Consider the following 18,047-nt stretch of genomic DNA (forward strand, 5'->3'; position numbering starts at 1 on the left):
TAAATGACTCCCAACCAACTCTTTGGTCGCATTAATGTGGAAGTGACGTCTGAACAATGATCAAGCAGCCTTACAGCTACTAGTTGGTGGTTCTAGGAGGTGCTGGATGGGACAGGAAGGAGTTCCCCGAATCTAACCTACACGTGTGTGGTAGGGATAACACCAAGACTGGGATATATAACCTGGAAAGATGTACTAAAGAGGGGAGAGGGAAAAATCAAGAGATTTTTTGGAGAACAAGACTGTGAACACTTGTATAATTTTATTGTTCATCAGGACTATAATATAAACCTCGAGTTACTCCGAGGACAGATTTTCTGATCTTACGTGTATCTAACAATCTTAGATTCCAAAATTTAATCGTTCTTCTTTTGGAATAGATCTAGTTCTTTCATCCACGCTCTATAAATTTATTGTTTGGGTTGCTTGGGCTAGAACCCAATCCTATTTTGGGCCTAATCCCATTTCAGTCCTTACAATTGGCGTTGTCTGTAGGGAGAGCTTGATCTAGTCTAAAGGAGATTCAGTTACAACATTCACGATGGAGGAGGCAGGTCCACACCAGGCAGCAGCAGGATCGCACCAGATAGATGCTGACCTACATCAAGTAGAGTCAAGGGGTTCTTAGCATGGCAATCCGCACAGGAGCCTCGAACGAGAAGGGGGTCGTGAGGGGAGTGTGCGCACAACTCATACCAGTAAAAGTCAATCTCGAGGGAAGAGTCATGTTTCCCATGCAAAGAATAACAGGAACATGCAACGTGAAATCGATGAGTTGAAGAGAGAGTTGCGTCAGGCTCGGCAAAGACGTTCACCGCCCAGCTCCGAACCATCCTCTGAAGAGACAGATGGCGCTAGTTACAGACAAAAATCCAAAACTCCGCCCATCGAGACCTTTTCCTATGAAGAAGAGAACCACTATAGACATAGGTACAAAAGCCCGCCTTGCAAGGGCTTAGGGAACGATGCCATGAACAAGGCGTTGAGTCAAGTTTCTAAATCACCATTCACATGGAAAATAGAGGATGTGAGCCTTCCTCGGCGATTTCATTAGCCCACATTCACCATTTATAATGGTCGGACAGACCCAGTAGAACACGTTAGTCATTTCAGTCAAAGGATGACTATTCACTCCAAAGATGAGGCCTTGATGTGTAAGGTCTTTCCATCTAGCTTGGGCCTGTGGCGATGAGGTGGTTCAACGGTTTGAGGGCGAACTCTATCGACTCCTTTAGGAAACTCACCCGGGCTTTTGGTGCTCGCTTTATTACTTACAGTAGGGTTCCTTGGCCTTTGGGATCCTTATTGTCTATGTCCATGCGGGAGGGTGAGATTCTAAAGGCTTATTCAGATAAAAATTGGGAGATTTTTAATGAGATAGAGGGAGAGTACGATGATGTGGCCATAAGCACTTTCAAGGCTGGTCTTCCAGCCAAGTATGATTTGAGGAAATCTCTAACTGGTAAACTTGTTACTAGTGTACACCAATTGATGGATCGGATTGACAAGTACAGAAGAGTAGAAGAAGACCAACTGTAGGGGAAAGGAAAGGCTAAGGTGATCCCTCAAGAGAGGAGGGATTTCAGGTCAGATCGGTGCAACAATAACCGACCTCGGAAAGACTTTGTTGGGCAATCAGGATGTGCCAACACCCAGGCAGTTAATGATATGTTTCGAGAGCCAGTGCAACAAGTATTGGAGAAGATTAAGAATGAGCCGTTTTTCAAATGGCCAAACAAGATGGCAGGAGAGCCTATGAGACGTAACCAGAATCTTTATTGCCACTATCATCAGGATCATGGACACACAACTGAGAATTGTAGAAATTTATGAGACCATTTGGACCAGCTGGTCCGAAAAGGGAAGTTAAAGCAACTCTTGCATCATTCCAGTGGTCGGATAAGCCAAGCCGGTTCAGAGCTTCGGGGAGATGCTTTTTCGAGACTCCCCCTTGGCACAATAAACGTTATTTTTGCTGCCCTGGGGAGGACTGGATCTTGTCCTTCCAGGGTAATGTCGGTATCCCGTTCTCCAACCGAGGAGTCTAGCTCAATGCCTAAGAGAGCCAAGATGGGCATCCCGTTAGTGTTGGGTTTTTCAGATGAAGACAAAGTTGGAACCATACAACCCCATGATGATGCTCTTGTGGTTACGCTGAGAATTGGCAGGTACGATGTGAAAAGGGTGGTGATTGACCAAGGCAGTGTTGCTAATATAATGTACCCTGACTTGTATAGGGGGCTAAATTTGAAACCTGAGAACTTGGTGGCCTACAGTTCTCCTCTGGTGAGTTTTGAGGGAAGAATGGTCGTCCCAAAGGGTCAGATCAGATTACCTGTGCAGACCGGTACGGATGTGGTGGAGGTGGACTTCATCGTCGTAGATGTTTTCTCTCCATACACGGCCATTATAGGCAGACCTTGGCTTCATACCCTGGGGGCTGTCTCCTCTACTCTACACTAGAAGATGAAGTATCCATCCGGAGACCGGGTTCTGGAGATAGTAGGAAGTCAAACTACAGTCCGACAATGTTTGGTAGCGGCTATCCAACATTGGCCTGAGGCGGAGACCTCGGCCACCGCTGATAATGGTTTATAGCAGTCAGAGACCCCGGCGTTACCCTTCAGTAGACCAGCCGACGAGGCGAGATGCGAAGATTTGGAAAGGGTAACCGTTGGTGATGATTCGAAGAAGTTCTTTCAGATTGGAGCTAAACTGCCTCTACAGGAGAGAGAGCAATTGGTTGAATTCCTCAGAGAAAATGTTGATGTGTTCACGTGGAGTGCGTATGAGGCCTCGGGTATAGACCCGAGTTTCATCTGTCATCATATAAATGTTAATCCTTCCGTCACCCCAAAGAGACAACCACCTCAGCGTCCATTAAAAGAGCACGCTGAGGCTGTCAGAAATGAAGTGACCAAGCTCAAGCAGGCAGGGGCTATCAAGGAAGTTTTTTATCCCCAATGGTTGGCCAACACGGTGGTGGTGAAAAAGAAGACCGGGAAATGGCGAGTGTGCGTGGACTTCACAGACCTCAATAAGGCTTGTCCTAAGGATCCTTTCCCTATGCCTCGGATAAACCAGTTGGTGGATGCAACAGTAGGGCATCCTCGGATGAGCTTTTTAAATACCTTCTAAGGATATCACCAAATACCGTTAGCATTGGACGATCTAGAGAAGACAACTTTTGTTACCCCCATTGGAAACTATCACTATAAAGTGATGCCCTTTGGTTTGAAAAATGCAAGGTCTACTTATCAACGGATGATGACTAAAATGTTTGAACCACAATTGGGCAGGAACATTAAGGTTTATATCGATGATATGGTTGTGAAGAGCAGAATGGTATCCGAGCATGTGGGAGATCTTACGAGCATTTTTGGAGTTCTGAGAAAGCACAAGCATACGTCTAAATGCTTCAAAGTGTTCATTTGGTGTAGGCTCCCGAAAGTTATTGGGGTACATGGTGACTCACAAGGGAATTGAGGTGAACCCAGATTAGATTAAGGCCATTAATGGCTTACAAGCACCTCGGAATCCAAAGGAGGTGTAGAAACTGACAGGAATAACTGCTGCCTTGAACCGATTTATCTCTAGGTCAGCTGATAGGTGCAGACCCTTTTTCCTTTTACTGCATAAATGGAAAGGATTTGAATGGACAGAGAAATGTGCTGTAGCATTTCAGCAGCTGAAAGAATTCCTATCTTGGCCGCCTATCATGTCCAGTCCTGAAGTGGACGAGGTCTTGTTTGCCTACCTGGCGGTGGCCTCTCATGCAGTAAGTTTTGTTTTAATACGAGAAGATAGTGGCGTCCAAAGACCAGTTTATTACGTAATTAAGTCACTCCATGAAGCCGAGGTGCGGTACTTATCGCTGGAAAAGGCCATCTTGGCAGTAGTGCATGTTACATGAAAACTCCCACATTATTTCCAGGCGCATACCGTAGTAGTTCTAATTCAGTTACCCCTCAAATCCATACTTCGGAGCGCAGATTATACTGGAAGGATTGCTAAATGGGGCACAATCCTAGGGGCTTTTGACATCGAGTATATGCCTCGTACCTCTGTGAAAGGCCAGGTCCTCGCTGATCTAGTAGCCGAGTTCGCTGAGCTTCCAGAGGAAGCAGAGATGAAGCAACATGGCATGGATGAAAAATCGGTTTGCCTAATCTCCACACAAGACTCCCCACCCTGGAAAGTATATGTGGATGGAGCAGCAAACTAGCGGGGAGCAGGAGTGGGACTAGTTCTGATATCCCCTGAAAAGATCATTATTGAAAAGTCCTTAAGGTTGGGATTCTCAGCTACAAACAACGAAGCGGAGTATGAAGCTTTGTTGATGGGAATGACAATGGTCCAGAAAATGGGTGGAAAGGCAGTGTAAATGTTCTCAGACTCGAGACTAATCGTAGGTCAAGTAGAAGGGGAACTGGAAGCCCGAGATACAAGGATGCAAGAATATTTGGGCCAAGTTAGGCATATGCAAACAAATTTTGAATCTTTTGACTTGTCACATATCCCCAGAGGTGTAAATACCCATGCAGATTCCTTAGTTACCCTTGCCACCTCCTTGGTATGGAATTTTCCTCGGGTGATAATTGTCGAGGATTTATGCACCCCCACCCCAACAAGGAAGGATTTGCTCCAGATCCATCAGGTCAATTTGGGGCCGAGCTGGATGGACCCCATACTACTATTCCTCGAAAGCGATATATTGTCTGAGGAGAAACTAGAAGTTGAGAAAATACGAAGGAAAGCTCCTCGGTTTTGGTTGTCCGAGGACAAAAAGTTGTATAAATGTTCATTTTCTGGGCCATATCTACTTTGTGTACATCCCGAAACATTAGAGTCACTCCTAGAGGAACTACATGAAGGAATTTGCGGAAGCCACATGGGGGGAAGATCCCTATCTCACCGAGCTATTACTCAACGGTACTAGTGGCCAAATATGCAGAAAGAAGCACAAGAGTATATTAGAAAATGTGACCAATGTCAGAGATTCGCTCTAAACATCCACCAGCCTGGAGGAGTTCTTAATCCTCTTTCCAACCCTTGGCCTTTTGCTCAGTGGGGTTTAGATACTGTAGGTCATTTTCCTAAAGCACTAGGGAACAAAAAGTATCTGCTGGTCGGCACGGATTATTTCACTAAGTGGGTCGAAGCTGAACCTTTGGCTAATATCAGGGATGTAGATGTTAAAAGGTTTATTTGGAAGAATATCGTTACTCGATTCGGGGTTTCCCATACCCTTATCTCGGATAATAGCCTTCAGTTCGATAGCAAAGCCTTTAGGCAATACTGTTCTGACTTGGGGATAAAGAATAGATATTCCACTCCGGCCTATCCACAAGGGAATGGGCAAGCTGAAGCTGTCAACAAGGTTATAGTGAGTGGACTTAAAAAGAGGTTGGATGACGCAAAGAGAAAATGGGTGGAGGAATTACCACATGTCCTGTGGACGTATCGAACAACGCCTCGTCGATCAACAGGAGAGACCCCTTTCTCAATGAGATATGGAGTCGAGGCCGTAATCCCTCAGGAAACTGTTTTCTCGACGTTGAGAACTAGCGCATTTACCCCAGGTGGGAATGATGGGTTGTTGGAAAGGAGTCTAGATCTGATCGAAGAGCGAAGGGAGAATGCGATGGTCCAACTGGCTTACTACCAGCATAAGCTCAAGCAAGGTTATGATACCAATGTAAAGCTGAGGCCTTTGACTGTAGGAGATCTAGTACTGAGGAAAGTTCTGGGAACCACCAAGAATCCAGCCTGGGGAAAATTGGGGCCTAATTGGGAAAGACCGTATTGGATCACTTCAGTAGCAGGAATAGGTGCCTACTATTTGGAAGATCTAGATGAAAAAGGTGTACTCCACCCTTGGAATGTAAACAATCTAAAAAGGTATTATTATTAATAAAAATAGTCCTTTTAGTTTCCCTTTAATTTGTTCCAATCATACGACATGTGTTTCCACGTCTATTGAAGTATTAAACAGAAACTAAGTTATGTCAGGTTCCTTGGACCACAAACTTAGTGGAAATTAATACCCTATGACATATATTGAAGTATTAAACAGAAACTAAGTTATGTCAGATTCCTCGGATCGCAAACTTAATGGAAATTAATACCCTATGACATCTATTGAAGTATTAAACAGAAACTAAGTTATGTCAGGTTCCTCGGACAGCAAACTTAGTGGAAATTAATACCTTATAACATCTATTGAAATATTAAACAGAAACTAAGTTATGTCAGGTTGCTCGGACCACAAACTTAGTGGAAATTAATACCCTATGACATCTATTGAAGTATTAAATAGAAACTAAGTTATGTCAGGTTCCTTGGACCATAAACTTAGTGGAAATTAATACCTTATGACATCTATTGAAGCCCTGAACAGGTTCAGTAGAAATTAATACAGCCTCGTACTATTAAAATGCTAGTTCAACACAAATTTGAGCACTTAAAGGGAGTAAACCCTTAATTTCCATTCTCGGATCGCAGGGTTTGTGATCACCTAGTAAAGGTATAAACCTCAATAAGTCTATGAGCATCATATAGAGCATACTGAGGTGCTCTGGATTTAACTTTGTCTAATCAAACGTTTGGATGTTTACTTGGGGTTAAACTTGTTAGAATAGATATATGTATTCAAAATATGTCTATGTAATGTTACAGATTCAATGGTTATCGTCCATTTTAACTGCCAATTTAAAGCATGTGTAAACTATGTTTTTTCTTTTGTACAAACAAAGGACGGTCAAGATGGAGACTGCTCAAAACCAAAGTAATAAAACAGATAAAATAAAAATGAAATGAATAATAACTCAAACGAATTCAAGATGTTAAAAATACATCATTAAAATATTTCTAAAAAAAAGGGGGATAAAATCCCTTACAAAAGCCGTAATTGTATTACAAAGGATGGCTTATTTTTTCAACTTGATCTAAAGCTTGGAGGTTTTGTTGGCTGGGTTATCTGCCTCTGAGGTAGTTTTCCCCTCTTTATCTTTGGAGGCTCCCTCAGTGGGCAGGATAGTTGAAGCCAAGTCTTTCTGGAAGCCCTGGGAAGCTGCTCCTGCCTCTGGAACAACTGCAGCCTTGCCTAAGGGTACTTCTTGGGAAACACCGGGTTCTTTTGCTGGCCCTTGTTGGCTCGGAAGAGGAGGATCCTGAGGCTGTACTTCTTTGTTTGGACCAACAACTATAGAAGCCACCTCATCTTGAGCAGAAGGAAGGTTTAAGGCTCATATTGCAGAAGGATAAAACACATTTTTTGGTTTCCTCAACTCAGAAAAAGCCTTAACCCCAGCTCGGTTAAGGGCTTCATCCCAAGTTTGGGTGCAGTAAATGTGGCACATAGCTGGGACCTCTGCCCTAAGGGCTTCCTCGGTCTCAACTACTCCAAGGTCGTAACCCTTCTGCTCGGTCTCGTCCCTAGCCTTCTCGGCTTCAATCCTTGCCTTCTCAGCTTCAGCCTTGGACTTTTTAGCTTGATCTTTCAGCCTTTGAGCTTCCTCAAGTTGCTTCTTGAGCACTGCCATCTGTTCCCTGGCAGCAGTCAATTGGTCAATTGTCTCGCGTAGGCGCTTCCTCTAGTCCTCGGCTTGCCTTTGGGCGCCCTCCAAGGCCGAGTCAACACTACGGCGAGCCTGCTCCTCACTGGTCAACTTTTTCTTCAGCTCGGCAATGCTATTTTCAGATATGGTCAGTGTTTGTATAGCTACCGTTCGTCTTTTCCTTTCATCTTCCAACTGCTGGTAGCAGTTATTGGTAAATTCTTCAAGCCTGAAAGTGGCTTGGACAGCCTAAAAGAGAAGGATTGATACCATAGCCAATAAAAAGTACATATCTATAAATAATAATTATAAGTAAAAAAAAAAGAGTTAACACTATACCATGCCCAAATATCTTTTACAATGGAGGAAGACCTCATTCTTCTTCATGCTCCACAGCTCGGTCATATCTTTTGGGAGCAGCAAGGCCTCCTCCACGGCCAAGGCAACGTGGCACCCAATGCCCCAGTTGAGGTCCCTGAGTGATGCATCATCCCTCAGGGGCTCCCTACCGTGCATGGGTGCTCAGAGCCAGGCTCGTGGCTCTGGAGGCTGAGTGTCCGACCTTTCCAGGCCCCGTTGTGATGTGTGGCTAACCTTTTGCTGCTTCGCAGCTCATTGGTCCTCATCCTCCTGGGTCGAACGGGATCTTCCAGCCTCAACCACATCTTTCCCTTTCTGTTCCTTTTTCCTTTTTGGATCATCATGTTTGGGTCTGATTGGTTGAGGTTGGTGAGGAGCAGGAGGAGGAGATTTGGGAAGAGGAGGGGGAATCTGGGACTGTGTAGATTTCCCCAGTGCACCTTTCCTAGGTTGATTTTCTATCAGTTCCATTAAACTCCTCTGAGGTTTCCTTTGGGCACCCATTTCGTCAAATGCGTTCTCGGGGGATAGAGTCTGGTTGAAAACCTCGAATTCGTCCGAGGAGTCTGACAAGTCCACAACCTCTTCTGGGCTTCTTTCTTCTTCTTCTTTTCCTTCTTCCTCTTCCTTGAAAACGGGCTGGGATGAGGATGCTCTAATTGAAGGAGTGGCCACAAAAAGTGGTTGGGTGTGAGGAGTATCTCTAGGGAGTGGAACACCCTCTGGAACGATGAACCTTTGGTAGGCAACACTAATACGGTGGAGCCGAGGGTCGCGAGCTTTGATTACGTACTTAGGGGCTTGGAAGGCGAACGAGAAGGGTGTGTATCTGAGGATTAAATGGGCTACTCGGAGTTGACCGTCAGCTTTGTTCACATATATCTCGGCTTGCAATATCCTGTCCAAGCTCGCTTTGTTGACTAAGCTGAGCTTAGGTTTGGTAGTACGTCTGTCTGCAAAATCATTGAATTAGGATGGGGTTTCATTAGAAACAAGAATATTAAGACACGAAAAAGAAATCTAAACCAAAATTCATGAATCTACGGCTATACCCCTACCTGGTTCTCCCTCCTCTATTGGACAGGGTATGCCGTCGTGCCATTCCCCAGAAAAGATAAGGAAATCCTTCTTTAGATTTTTGTTTGAAGTGGGGAGGCATTGGATTAGCCTTACTTCGGGATACCTCGACTTGAGGTAATATCCCTAAGCTTTCAAATTGTGTAGATTATACACCCAATTCACATCATGGTGAGTCAGGTTTAGGTTCATTCTCTCGTTTAAAGTTTCTATACTCCCCAAGACCCTAAACATATTTGGGGCACACTGTGTGGGAGATAACCTAAAAAACCTAAGGTAATTCCTAGTGATAGTACCCATGGGAATGGTCATCCCTCCCTCTATGAAGGCAATCATGGGAATGACCACCTCTCCAGTTTTCTTAGCACCGACCCACTCCCCCTAGGTAGCGTACCTCATGCCTACTATTGGTGGGATCCTATACTTATCCCTGAAACTTCTCATACCCTCGTCGGACTCAATCAAACACTGGAACTTACCCATTTTCCTTAGAGTTTCCGAAGAAAAATTAACAAGTTAAAAATGAAAGCTAAAAAGGTTTTAAGAAGACTTACAGGTTTGAAAAAGGATCCTCGGACAAAGTTCTAGAATTTGTAGATGCACAGGAAAATGATAGAAAGAGAGAGGTTCAATGTATGAGCTCTAGGATTGTGTGATTGCTGAAAGTAAGAAAAAGAATTGATTTAAAAAGCTATTTATAGTAGCGTAAAAATCATGAGCGGGAAAGTTCCCGCTCGTAAAACAAGAAAAACCCTCCACCGTTAGATTTACATCTTACCGTTGAACGTGGGGGACAGGGACGTCGCCATAATTTAATGCTAGCACGCTCTGGACGTCAAAGCATCAGGAGCGTGCCTTAAGCGGGTAAAAAGACATATAGGAGGTCAGGAATATGGGATAGGACAATAAACAAGATGGGCTGAGGACGTCAAAATCATCCTTTCCTCCTGAGGAGTCGAAAAGCAAGATTTTGAGGGGCTATTGTGGGGGCCAGTTAATCAAGAGGTACTGTTAAGGCAGTGCTAACTGGACCTATGGCCCGATCTGAGGACATTGGACCATCCGAGGATGTTCAGATAAGATTATAAGGAGAACGGAGTGAAGAGAAGAGTAGAGATAATATAAGATAAGTCCAACGAACGTTCGAGGATAAAAGCCATCTCGGCAACAAGTGTCCGAGGTTAGTACAAGTGCCATATCATCATGGACTTACTTCGAAGTTACATCATCACAAAGAGTTAGGTGTCGAACAAGGGATAAGAAAGGAGAAGGGCAACAAATATCTTTAAAAAGCTGCTACCTCCACATTAAATGACTCCCAACCAACTCTCTGGCCGCATTAATGTGGAAGTGACGCCTGAATAGTGATCAAGCAGCCTTACAGCTACTAGTTGGTGGTTCTGGGAGGTGTTGGATGGGATAGGAAGGAGTTTCCCGAATCTAACCTACACGTGTGTGGTAGGGATAACACCAAGACTGGGATATATAACCTGGAAAGATGTACTAAAGAGGGGAGAGGGAAAAATCAAGAGATTTTTTGGAGAACAAGACTGTGAACGCTTGTATAATTTTATTGTTCATCAGGACTATAATATAAACCCCGAGTTACTCCGAGGACAGATTTTCTAATCTTACGTGTATCTAACAATCTTAGACTCCAAAATTTAATCATTCTTCTTCTGGAATAGATCTAGTTCTTTCATCCACGCTCTATAAATTTATTGTTTGGGCCGCTTGGGATAGATTCCAATCCTATTGGTTAATTGGCCATATTATCATTTAAAATGAAAATGTTAGTAGAACTTAAATGCAAAAACTTGATTAATAATTTGGCATCTCAAAATAAAGAAAATTAGGCTTTAAAAAAATGATATTAAAATTTAAATAAAAATGATTTAATTTGTATTTGATTATTCTCCACTTAAAGTGGTCAAGGGCTTACAATTCAATGAGCCGCCCTGAATCACCTTATTCAAAAAAAAAAAAAAAAAAAATTAAAAATTAAAAATTAAAAGAGTAAAAATTTGACATAAAGGTGTTTATCAAGCCCCACCATTATCAATAAGTAGGGATTTTTTTTAGAAAATAACTATAAAATCCAAACAATATCATTAGTTAGGAAACGTTTCAAACTAATTTGATTTCTAACAATTCGAGTTCAGAGGACTCGATTTTTGGGTTATAAAATCGAGTATATCGTACTCGAGTTTCCTGTTTTGCCAGCAGCTGAGGTGGCCAGAGTGGCCATGTAGGCCAGAAATCGATTTCATTGGACTCATTTTGTAAGCCTAGAAACCGAGTTCATTGGACTCGGTTTCTAAGCCAAGAAACCGAGTTCATTGAACTCGATTTTTATACATATAAATGAGTCCAATGAACTCAGTTTGCAAGACCAGAAACCGAGTTCATTGGACTCGGTTTGATTTAAAGGAAACCGAGTCCATTGTACTCAGTTTCCTTTTGGGTACGTGTCCATCATCGCGCACTCAAAAAAACTAAGTTCAAAAAGCACACAAAAAAACTAAGTTCAAAACACACTCTCACTCTCATTCCCTCTCACTCTTAGTCTCTCTCTCACTCTCACTCAGTCTCTCTCTCACTCTCACACTCTCATTCCCTCTTGCTCCGTAGCCGTCGCTCTCCCTCTCACTTTCATTCCCTTTTGCTCCGTTGCCGTCGCCCCCTCTTGTTCCGTCACTGTTGTCGTCGCTGTCTCTCGCTCCCATCTCCGTCACTACCTCTCGCTCTCGTCGCTCCGTCTCCGCCTCGCTCGTTGGCTCCGACTACCTCACAAAGGTAAGGACTCTCTCTTTTTTCTGGGTTTATTGGTAATGGAGGCATGCATTGTACTTGATATTTGGGGGGTGCAGAGTTTGCTGCCATATCTGATACTGTGAGGCAAATGATTTGTTCAATTCAAGGAAAATGTAGGATTTTGATTATGGTCATCTAGTTGGCCTTTAATAAAATGTGCTCAATGGATTTTGATTTTGTAGAGCTTTTTTAATAAAATGAGCTCAATCTAGCTGGCCTATAAAGCAAAATTTATTGTGAAGACCATGATGTTGTTTGCATGTAGAAAGCTAAATTTATGTTTATCTCAGCGTGTAACTTGTTAAGGAAAAAAAGTCTGATCTGAGCATGTAAAACTGTAGCATTTTTGAATTTGAATGCAAATATTGCACATATGGGGCTGGTATTTGGACTGAATTATTGAAATAGGAAATCTGGGGAATTGAAATGAAGGGTGTTCTAATGATAAAAGATTCAAAGTCATAAAAGGGGAATGTAGAAGTTAGAAAGAGTTTACCATAATTAATAGAAAATGTTAAGATATGCTACTACTTTCAGATCCAGAAAACCACTGTTTATTTCTTTTTATAAAAGAAGTGCAAAATTTGAAGTATATTCTAGTACCAAAATGCAATTTAATAAGATTTTAAAGACATCTTCATGTCAGGAACAAGCTTGCATATAATTATCACCGTAGTCTATCCAAAATGTTAATAGCATCCACGAGGTATGAACTGTATACTGATTGGGATCATAGAGAAAGTTGATGTGTTCATCATTTTTTAAGGTGTAATTATCGATTAATTCAATTTTGTGGAATTGCATTTATGTAAGGGCCATACCTGCTTTTGTAATTTTTTGATAAGTGACAAAAAATTCAAAATTTCATCACCTCATTGCATTTATGTAAGGGTCATACATGGATGGGCCCTCACCTCAGTGCTGCTTCTGCTCTGCTCTTAGGTCTCCATTCAGAACTGTTCAAATGATAATAATAATATAGAATTTTATGCTTGAGAAAGAACTTTTAGACATGATTATTAGGATTCTACAAAATTTCTAATGCATTTCATATGCAATTTAGTTTGTTCTTTTACATTTTGTAACTGCAAATTTCCAAAACTATTTATGTCATATTATATATTTATTTAATCATTTTTTTTCTTCAGAATTCATTATAAAGCTTGTTTAGTGATTTTGCAGTGGTAGTTGTTCTTTTGGTTTCTTGAACTCTGTACTAGGTTGGTATTAGAATTTTAGAACTGCACAATTATTACTTATCAAAAAAAGAAAAAGAACTGCACAATTATTGGAAATTTGGGGCTGTTACATGCACTGTGATAATCTCTTGAGACTCTATCTCCAATTTTCATTTCTTGATTTAAGCAACCACTTCAAGACATTTGCCACTGGGTCTATTAACAACTGGGATGCAGAAGTGTCTTCTAGATTGAAGTGTGCCTGTAATTTATAGTAATTTTGGCAATCTGAAACCAAAACTGAAACTTCTCTCTCCATCTTCCATTGAGTATGTGATGGGAGAAAAGCATCATAGTTTTAACTATTATGATTTTAATGATTTGTGATTGTTGTTGTTGAACTAGAATTAATAGTAATTAATAGTAATTTGTTGTTGAAGAAATTAGGCTATACATTGAGATCCTTGCCAATTTATCTTCAACATGTGCTTATATTTACTCTTGACTCCCTAAACTTCGTGTAGTATGGCTGCTGTTCTTGCTCAGATCCCTGATGAGTTCGGTCTTGGTCACATTGAGGATTCGGTGTTACTGTTTCTAAAAGATCATTGATCGTGTGTTGTTTAGGAAGGCAAGGTAAAATTAAACCGACCACTTGCTGAATATTCTCTTCTTATCCTTTCACATTATGTTGATTTCTTTTTCTTTCCATTTCTAAATTCTAAGTTTATCAATGGTATTACTAGCTTTGAATGCATAGTCATGCCCATTAGTTGGGTTAAGTTAGATTGGTAGACTGTTGCACACCCTTATATAAAGGTTACACCCTTATGGCATATTGCATCTCATCACCATGGTTCTATCATGTGCAGGATCCGGGGGCACTGAAATGTCGTGGTCGTAATGACGAGTTGTGAAAACGACGCCCGATAGTGGTGGATGATCGCGTCCTCAACATTGTCAAGAGAGTTGGATTAGAGGGGCTGTATAGGACCCCATGTAGAGAGATTGATCATAACTTGATAACGGCCTTCGTTGAGCGATGGCGGCCTAAAACCCACACCTTCCACCTGCCACATGGTGAGACAACGATCACATTACAAGATGTGGAGGTTCTTTTGGGGATTCCAATCGATGGTGAGGCAATTGTTGGAAAAACTGACTTGACATGGGCTGCTGAATGTCAAAGTCTACTTGGAATTGCTACTAATGCTGTGGTGCTTAAAGGACAAAGGATCCTAATTAACAAGCTACTAGAAAAAATTGACCAAGGGTTGCCCGATGGTGCAGCAGAGGTGGTTGTGCATCAATATGCACGGTGTTATATTCTAGCACTCCTGGCAAACACAATTTTTGCTGACAAGTTTGGCGATAGGGTGCATACGATGTGGTTACAGATGTTGAGGGACCTTCGCAATCCACCTCAGTACAGTTGGGGGAGCGCTTGCCTTGCATAGTTGTACAGAGAGTTATGTAGGGTAACCGACAAAGGTGCCAGTCAGATTGGTGGGGCTTGGCTATTGTTTCAGTATTAGGCATGGTTCAGATTCCCTTTTTTGTGCCCAAGGAAGGACCTCCCACTAGATGATGCATATGGCCCACCATTTGCACCTTCTCCACTGTTCATTAAGTAAGTCTCTTCCTTGACCGATTGTCTCTATTGGAAATAGATCCATAATTTTAAATGACATGACATATTGTTAGACATAGAGAATAAAATTTTAACCTTGATATTCCTCAAATTTTTAAAATTAATAGGGTTTTTATTTATTTTTATATATCGTTTTACAACCACTGAGGTCATATGTTATGATTGATGTATAATACAAGTGTTATTAATTTCTAACTCCACCACTAATTATATGTTTAGATAATCATTTATTGGTATAAACTTAGTCGTATGTAATGTTAAATTTACGATTGCCCATCATTTATTGTTGTTGATTACTTCAAATTCTCAATTCCAAGTATTGACTCCCTCTTTCTTAATTGTAGGACTATGTGGGTCGTGAGCATGAAAAATAGCCCCCAAGAAATCTGTCTGGTCTGGTACCGTCAGCTTTTAGATTCTATGCATCCCAAGCAGGTACCCAAATTGTGTTTCTTCTATTGTTTATGACTATTGTATTTATAATTGTAAAATAGGTCATAGTAAAAAATAATGGAACATTGCATAATGTGCTACCCTTTTATTTGGCTACTTCAGGTGGTGTGGCAACCATATGAAACTGAATTAGCCCACTTGCCTGCGTTCTGTGTCGCAGGAAGGGACGTATGGACGGCAAGGGTGCCACTTGTATGTTTCTGGCTAGTAGAGAAACATACACTAGACCGTGTTCTTCGTCAATTTGGGATGGTACAAGAAATCCCCCCATATGTTGATACTGACGACGCCTTTCATGACATAGACCTGAGGGGCAAGATTGCGGTGAACTGGAGGGACAAACATTATGGCCATATCCAAGTGTGGAATAGTCGAGCACGATCTCTATGTCATGGAGTACGACTAGAGGGTGCTATGTCGCCTGCTCATCCATACTTCGATTGGTATGATAGGGTGACTTGTAGGTTCGTCGACCACACTACTGCGTCACTTCTTATTATGGTAATTGCTTCGACCTTTCTTTTCAAATTTTGTTGCATATCACCATTTTTGTGTTAGATGTACTAATTGTATTTATTTACTTGCAGGTTGCCAATCACAAGCAGTTGTTGATGCGTCATGCAGTAGGTAGTCCTGAGTACAAGCAGATTATAGCTGTACTTAAGGTAGTGGAACGTCTTCGTCGTATAACTGCCCAACTTCCCTTGGAAGAGACTGACAGGGCAAATCCAGAAGCGCCAGAAGATACTGGACGACCAAGCACGAGCTCAACTCATGCTAGCCATAGCCATGGTCAGCGTGCTGCACCCCATCAGGTTGTCAGTAGGCCGGGTCCCCCTCCACCCCCACATGCATCTCCTGCGTCAGAGTTCCCTCCACCCCCACATGCATCTCTTGCCCTAGAGTTCCTTCCGCCTCCACATGCATGTCCTTCCCCAGAGATCCCTTCACGTACTGCTCATGCAGTTCCTGACCTAGAGATCCTTCTACCTACTTCTCATGCATCTTCTCACCCCGAGATCCCTTCACACACCCCACGTACATTTTTTGACCCCGCTCATCTTTCATTTACCCCACCATCCTTTGATCTCGGCTATGATTTCAGTCAGACCCCTCCTGTCATGCACACTCAATCCCCCTCGTACAACATTGGTCATATAGACCATGTACCACCCCATAGTCAGTCCATGTCATTCATGCCCACTCCTAGACTGCATACAAATCCCATGACTACGGGCCTCACTCACATTTCATCTGCTACACCATCCTCCCCCGCAGTTGTAGGATCTTCAGTTGTTGGGAGTCAAGCAAAACAACGAGATGTGCATGTTGAGAATGAGCAGGTAGTTGGGTTACAGTCACCCCCACAAGGTCGACCCAAATGCACAACAAAAGCACCTCCTTGTGGGACAGGTGGTCACAAAGCAAGACACAAGGCTGGCCCCACGGTATGACAAGTCATTTAATGCATGGAGCATATTGAGTAACTGTTGTTATGGTTGGTATTAGAATTCATGTAATCCATTGTTTGGTTGTAACTCCATCTTTGCAGCAACGCGAGGAGCCTCACCAAGGAGATGCAGTATCCCTTCCCCCACATACCAGACGCTATACAAGACAGCATAAGCGTAAAATGCATTAGGATCAGCACCCCATCTGAATGTAGGTACTAGTAATGTTTTGTCGTTATTGCTTCATATCTGTTCATAATTTATGAGGTAGCTTCTATAGGAATACATAAATAAATATTTATCTTTGTGACTTGTGATATTCACATTACCTGGACTTATTTCATTTATCTGTTGACTTAACTTTATTATTATTATTATTATTATTATTATTCTTATTCTTATTCTTATTCTTATTCTTTTTTTTTCTTTTTCTTTTTTTATAGATTTACCATTAACCTGTTGGTTAATATGATTATTATTTTTGTTAGCATGCTGCGTTCCCTGATCTTGATCCATCCACTTCATTCTTTGCTGTTTACAATGACCATGGAGGTAAGAATTGGCAAGTTCAAGTACTTGAATCTATGATAGATGGCTGATTCTACTAATGTAATAGGGACTTGTATGTTTGGCATCATAGTCAATTTATCTTTGTGTTACTTTCCAGTTATTAGGAATAGTATAATTTGATTAATTAATCCACAAGTGGTTGATTACATTACAATTTGAAAGGGATTTCATCAGATCTGATCTGCCTTTCTTCAGTTTCCTTTTTGGAATTCTAAATTGTATTTTTTTAATTGGAGGATTGACAAAACTTTTGGTTTTATGCATTAATCATGTAGATTGGTTGCTATGATGCAAATTTATGTATTTATAAAATTATAATATAATTTCAAACATAATATATTTGGTTTTTTGGTGCTATTCTCAACTGGTTGCTACTGGTTTCATTATGTGTGGTTAGTTATGGTTTGTTGTTTCTAGTTTCAATCTCAAATCTTAGAACTGTGAAAATTTGAGCTCTGTTTTTTCTCTTTTTATTAACTTTAATTTAGCTTCAAATATATGTGCATGCTTTTGCTTTTCCAGTGAAGGGCAAGAAATTGTTTATTTGGCAGTTCACTTGTATGTAAGATTTCTTGCAGTATCCATCTTTAGGCTTTGTCCATTATAAATATATTTTCTGAAGCTGTTTGAGAGCTCATATCTGGGTTAGCAAAGCTAAGGAACTAACACTGCTAGTTTGTCTGTATGTAATTTATATAATCATTTTGAGTCTATAGGTGAAAATGAAAAGATGTGTGGTGCTTAGAATAGAGTCTCATCCTAGTGTCCAGAGCAGCAGGGCTTGATTCTACCAAATGGCATGGATTTTAGGTCTTCTCAAGGTTCAACACGTAATAAATATAATTCTTACATCTAGAAGAATTATATGGAAATAATTATATTAATTTATTACATGGAAATAATTTTCCTAAAATCCTAGATTTAAATTTCTATT

General features: G+C 41.4%; 2 protein-coding genes across 2 annotated transcripts; both read left to right on the plus strand.

Moving 5' to 3' along the window:
• Nucleotides 1–2,013: 2,013 nt before the first annotated feature.
• On the plus strand, nt 2,014–2,463 carry LOC115965088. The gene has a single exon (XM_031084290.1). The coding sequence runs from the start codon at nt 2,014–2,016 to the stop codon at nt 2,461–2,463; it is 450 nt and encodes a 149-aa protein (XP_030940150.1).
• An 11,050-nt stretch (nt 2,464–13,513) lies between these two features.
• On the plus strand, nt 13,514–14,445 carry LOC115965089 (serine/threonine-protein phosphatase 7 long form homolog). Its single transcript, XM_031084292.1, has 2 exons — nt 13,514–13,581; nt 13,980–14,445. The coding sequence occupies exons 1-2, from the start codon at nt 13,514–13,516 to the stop codon at nt 14,443–14,445; spliced, it is 534 nt and encodes a 177-aa protein (XP_030940152.1).
• The last annotated feature ends 3,602 nt before the right edge of the window (nt 14,446–18,047 follow it).

Source organism: Quercus lobata, chromosome 10, assembly GCF_001633185.2.
Source record: "Quercus lobata isolate SW786 chromosome 10, ValleyOak3.0 Primary Assembly, whole genome shotgun sequence".
Lineage (NCBI taxonomy): Eukaryota > Viridiplantae > Streptophyta > Magnoliopsida > Fagales > Fagaceae > Quercus > Quercus lobata.